The 6,000-nt window shown below is 47.1% G+C and overlaps 1 protein-coding gene across 1 annotated transcript in view; it reads right to left on the bottom strand.

Annotated features, from left to right (window-relative positions):
- Positions 1-4,122: 4,122 nt before the first annotated feature.
- Positions 4,123-6,000, bottom strand: part of GLRA1 (glycine receptor alpha 1) — a 40,114-nt gene continuing 38,236 nt past the window's right edge. Inside the window, exon 9 of the mRNA XM_069772395.1 lies at positions 4,123-5,638. Coding sequence (XP_069628496.1) covers positions 5,348-5,638 — 291 coding nt within the window. The 3' untranslated portion in view covers positions 4,123-5,347. The remainder of the gene's footprint in view (positions 5,639-6,000) is intronic.

The following is a 6,000-nucleotide window of genomic DNA, read 5'->3' as shown; positions in this document are numbered from 1 at the left end:
AACTCTGTTACCCTGTCTACCTAGGATGAAGGGTTTTATTCACATATTTTGCCCTGTATTTCCCAAGACACCTATCTGTGCAGGCCCTTCAAAGATTGCAGAGCTGAGGAACTTAGCCCCATAGAAATGAAAGTTCAGGTGGTGAAAGAAGGGAGATCAACACAGAAAAATGTAATTTACTTGAAAGAGGTAAGAGACTTGTGTAGATTCATTTGAGCAAGAGAGATGTGCAAGTGCTCCTTAACAATTATCTCTTAAGGGCAGGAGATGAGGGGATGGGAAGACTTAAAGGACCTGAAGTAATTCTGAAGATGCTAAAATAAATGAATAATAGCTTCTGCTTTGCTGCTCATCCTAGCACCCTGAAGAACAATCAAGTATCTCAATTTTCTACTTAAATAGTATACTGCCTCCACACAACTGATGGAAATCTATCAAAGCAGGAGCAGCACAAGATTCACCTTACATCTTCTTTTGAGAAGGTGGTGGGAGTGTGTCAGGTGCTTTCTAGCAGGGAAGGGCTCAGATACTTCTTTCACTGAACTGAGCTCTGTGGGATGCTCCAGCAGGGCAGGACCTGCTGCTTGTGGTTACCCAGACAGGAGATGCCCAACGTCTGGCTGGCAGGCAGGGATGCCAGACCTGCAGCCGCTCTGGTAGGATTGGGTTTTGAGGGAGAAGGGGTCCGTATTGCATTACCCGCTGCTGTTAGTAGCGAGATTTTGGAGTGAGGAGTGGGGTATTGAAAGAGATTGTCTGTGTTTTGGCACAGGGATAAGAACTATGTTTTATTAAGGAGTGGTAGTACAGTACAAAAATATGATTGTATAAAATCTGTGAAAAATATGGCACCATTTAAAATAGCCTTTTCTCCTTTCATATGTTCCTTTCTTTTTAAAAAAACCCATATATTGTAAATACTTCTAATCTTTTTTTTCCACCAGCACTAGGAAACCAAGAAAGGTCTTCAAATTACAGTTGAGATAAAGGACAACCAATAGTGTAATCTGAGTTGTCTTGGCTTTGCCTTAAAATTAAAGATCTTAAGAAGAGGCAGAAGGGAAAAAAAAAAAAAAACTTCCAGAAAAGTCTGGGGAAAACAAAATGTTTCTGTTCACAGGATGTGGGAATATTCAGCATTTGATAGTTTGAGGCTTTTAGGAACAAAGTCCCCCAGCTGGGACGAGCAAAGGCTTTTAGGACAGGAGAAAAGAGGGCACTACCCGACCTATGAAGCAAATGATCCTGCCTGTGTGTTTAACAAGGTTAAGCCTTGCAGTCTGTAGCAGACCATGCGCTTGCTGGTCTGTCCTGGACCCCCTTCAGCACCTCTCAGATTTCCATGGTAGTGGAATCTCAGATGGAAAGAGGCTTTAATCAGGAATTAAAGTGGGAAAACCTCATCTATCTGACCAAAAAATAAGTTTATCCTCCTTGTTTTTTTCTTTTCTGCAGTTATATTTATATATAAGGAAAAATGATTCCTGCTCCATCAAGTGATACATTTCCAGCAACATCTGGAAATAATGTTGTTTGGGATAAAGCCCTGTTTTTCCAAAGAGTCCAAGTGAATTAGGCCCCTATTTTCTCTCTTTCCTGCCAGACGGACTGCTGTCTATTTTATTCAGAGGTTTTGCTTCTGAGCCTTGTTCTTAACAAGAGCTAACAATTACTGACTTAAATTCCATCAATATGCCTGGAAGCTACCCTGCAATATCAAATCCAGTACATTCTTACGAATAAATATAATTGCTGGCACTATTGAAGCAGCCTACTTTGAAGATGAGATAGGTTATCAAAGCAAGTTCTGTTGCAATACAGAGACTAAACACAGCCTAGTACAGATGGTGAAAAATGTTTGATTTTGAAAACTATGCAGACTTGCCAGGGGCTCCTAGGACAGTCAAAGGTCTTGTCTATGTGGTGAAACTGGCAGGATGTCTGTGGGACAGCTATCTCAGCGCTGTCAGATCTTTGCCAAAACCCCAGCATGTTTCATGTTGGGATGTGAGTGCTGCTCACTGTCACTGTGCAGGCAGCCCTGGGGCTGGAAAATGGCCTGAATGGAAACTGGCTGCTTAATGAAGAGAAAACAATGCTGCTTATGGTGAGCATCAAACGTGCCTACTGGTTGGTAGAGTCAACCTGGATGCAAAGGCAGGCTGGTAAGCGTGTAATTCTTATTTCAGTCCCTAAACTCCCATGGGCTCCATTAGCCACTGAAGTGCTTCTATATGAGCAGGAAACGCAAGCATCTTTCTGATGATTTCCAGTCCCCAATTTGCCTTCCTCTGGCCTTAGTGCCAAGAAGTGACACTGGAGCTCTAGTGAAGGAGTAACTGTGAGCTTATCTGCATGTCCAAGCAGTAGGTCTGGGATGAACATGGACTTTCTCTTCGGTCTCCAAGCCTGAGCAGAATGAAGTCAGGTGGGAACGTGTTCCTTCTCCTTGCTCTGGTCTTGCCCTTGGGATGTAGGATCAAAACTCACTTGGGTGGGAGGATGGTGCATGGGATTTGTCAATAACCTATGGGCAACTCTGTAAAGCAGCTCCAGTTAGGAAGGAAACCTGCAGCTGGCTGTGCCCTGGTGAGCCATCCCTGCTAGCCTGGGGGGACTGAGGCGTTGTGTGAACCACAACCAAATTGCCAGACTCCTAAGCGCAAGGTCTGGGCATTGAGGCAGGACCTTTTTTGCCCAAACAACACTGATTTGCGGTTGTTCCCCCTGCATGAGCAAGGAGCTGCGGTTCATGGGCTGCCAAGCCTCTGCCCTGCTGCCGGGCAGGGAGGGGATTTCCCCGGATTTGCTCTTTCATCTCAGACAAGGATGCGCCATTTAAAGCAATCGCACAACCGGCTGTCGCGCATGCAGGGAGAGTTCAATAATTCAGCAAGCAAAACCAGAGCCGGCAGCAGACTTGGGCTCCAGCCAAGGCTCGGAAAGTTGTCCTAGCATCAAATAACGCCTCTGCTCAACAGCTTGAGATCTCCCTGCTTGGGAGAGCACCGACTGCCAGGGGACGGAGAAAGCCTCAGCCCACAGGTTTTCTGCTGCTCCAATGGAGGGAAGGGGGTAAGGGGCTGATCTACTGGTTCACACTGGTATTGCATGATCTTTCCCTGTCTCAGCAGTGCAAAGGGACTCGGAAAGCTAGGTGGCCTTTGCCAAAACACTAGGAAATATTGCCGTTTGCCCTAGTCCACACAGTGCCCACCATCTTTTTTTCTTTTTTCTCCTTTTTTTCCCCTTGTTGTTCTTATCCTCGGTTTCTTTCTTTCCTTTTTTTTTTTTTTTTCCCCTCTTTAAATAAAGTGTATTTAGTGCTGGTGAAAGGTGCTGAGTTGGCAGCCTCAGAGATGGGTGTCCCTCTACCCAGCCCAGGAGAGCCCTGGTGTTTTCTCTGGGCTCTCTCCTCTTGGCACCAACCCTGTGCTAGGAGGGCTCGCAGGTCCCCGTGCTCCCCCACCCTCTCCCATAGCTGCCTCTTGCTGCACTGGTTGGGACTCCCACCTCCCACCCTAGGCTTGGGTGCTGCTGAACTGGGCCAGACTGGACCTGACAGTGCCAGAGGGTACTTTGCTGTGAGCTCTTCCAGCTGCCGTGGAGGATGCAGCTTCTGCAAGTGGGAGCCTGTCTGTTCCCAGAGCAAGCATCAGAGCTGCAGCCCAGGTCAGCTGTGGTCCAGTCCTGAGCAGGAGACTGGGGAGAGGAGGGAGAGTGGAAGCACCCCTTAGGTGCCACTTGTCTCTCTGCCTTCGTTTAGTGCCTAATACAGACCCGAGCCCAAGTGCTTCAGTGCAGGCTGATTGTCTCTTCCTTCATGCTCTCTTTTACCCGCCTCACTAAAGTGCAAACGAACACACCTGAATCACCCCGGGTGCTGCAGCCTGGCTCGTGCCCAGGGTCCCAGAGAGGCAAGTGGGGCATCAAGCCCTTGACTTGCCCATGTCAGCCTTGAGCCAGGCTTTCAAATAACACCCTGAAGGCATTTGGTGTGTCCCCCCCCCACCCCAAACGCCCATGCCAGCCTGTGCTACCACTTGGCCAAAGGGAAACCCCTTTGCTCACCCATTCCCACCTCCCTCCCCCCGCTTCCCTATCCCCCCCCCCAAACTGTGCTGGCCTTGCCCAGGACTCTGCTGGGCAGCAGAGAGGGGCAAAGCAGCCTGCTCCATCTTCCCATCCATGTTAAAGCTAAATGCAGCACCAAAATAGATACAAAAATAGAATTTTGGGTCCATTGACCCAGCTTTGCTATTAATATTACTGCTATGTAATGTTTGAAAATAAAAGTCACTCTCTCTGTACACACTTTTCCCCCAGCCCCCCTTACTGACAGTATTGCCATTTGCCCGGTCCTGTTGCGACAAGGCATGAATATGCCTGTTTTCACTATATTTTAAATATAAGTTCTGCTTTAACTCATCCAACGCTTCCATCCCCCCATTGTAAACAAACATGGCAGAAAGGGGCTTGGAAAAAAAAAAAAGGGCTGTTTTAAAAATCCTTCATCATTTCTAGTGTTCTGAATAGTATTTCTGACTCCTGGGACTTGAATCCTGCCAGGTCATTTAAAAGGACAGAAGGTACCTGTGATTTCTGATGAAGGCCCTGATGTCCTTCTCGGGTTTCCCATTGGATGCTCTCTGATGGGGATGAGAGAGATAATGTATTTGCTTTCCTCTATCCAAAAGTCACAAAGTGTTTGATCAGCAAACCCGTGACTAAAAAAAGTAAATATATAAAATAAACAACAACCCGCAGCCTCTTTCTTAAGTTTCCCCGTCTATCCAGTTTCCAAAGTGCAAAACCTAGAGAAGCATAGAATGATTTTCTTGGGTTTTCTTTTTCCTTTTGTTAGGGCTTTTTTACCCCACGTGCTTGACTGGTATGGCCTTTCTATAGCAAAAGTCAGATAAAGCGTAATTGCAGTCATTTCTGCACATGGAATTATGAATCATTCCAGTGACTTGAGAATCTAAGCTGTTAATAGGCTAAAAAAAGGATTTTTTTTGTTTATCTTTTTTCTTGATTGTTTTCTTTTTGCATTATAATTAAGCATGAATATATATTAATATATTACACTGATTGGATTGCAGCTGGAGCAATCCAAACCTTCCTATGCTGTAAAACTAGCCCCACCTTGCACTCCCCAGATCAAGAGGTTGGTTTTTTTCTCCTCCCTGTGCCGGTTATCCTCAGTTCACACTATTAAAAGTCCCTCCCAGCCCCCCTCCCCCCTTTTTTTAGTAGATATTGCCACATTCTTAAATTCATGCATTGCTGCATTGCTATTGCACATATATAAAGGATTGCTCACTCCCTCCCAGCTGCTCCCCTTCCCTCACTGGTTGTGCACATCCTCTCTGCGGACGATCTTGTAGATGATCCAGTAGAAAATGTTGAAGATGAGGAACGCCATGGGGAAGCCGATGCGTGAGATCTTGTCGATCTTCTTGGCTCGCTGAATGAACAGCTTTCGCATCTCCTCGGGGGAGCGGGACGGCGGGGGAACCGGGTTGGCTGTGTTGTTGTTGTTGGCGCCCTTGACGGAGATGCCATCCTTGGCTTGTAGGCAAGCTGGTCCCATCCCGTAGGCAGTGAAGTTGAACCTGCCTTCACCAGCTTCATCCTCCTGAAACAGATTCAGCATGGGACTCTACTTAAAATGAGATATAGACAGTGCACCCTCGCTATAAGGCTCTCCACTGACACCTTCCTGCTCTGCAAGGGGGAGATGCCTCCGTCGTGCCCCGAGCTCGGTGCCCTTGGACAAACCCTCTGCTCTTAGGAGATCAGCCTTATAGAGGGGTGCCAGCTGCGTGATGCACAGATGCAAATCAGGGGATCCAAGCACCCCGTGGAGAACAGGACTGACTTCCACCCCACTGGGGTCTTTGACATACTTGAAGGGCTTATGGTATTGCTTTCATTTTTCAATTGCATCCCCTGTTTTGCTTCTGCCTCTCCCTCCCCCCGCTCCTATCGGCACCTTCT

Source organism: Haliaeetus albicilla, chromosome 27 (genome assembly GCF_947461875.1).
Source record: "Haliaeetus albicilla chromosome 27, bHalAlb1.1, whole genome shotgun sequence".
NCBI lineage: Eukaryota > Metazoa > Chordata > Aves > Accipitriformes > Accipitridae > Haliaeetus > Haliaeetus albicilla.
Note: the sequence above shows the minus strand (reverse complement) of the source record. Positions and strands in the feature narration are given on the sequence as shown.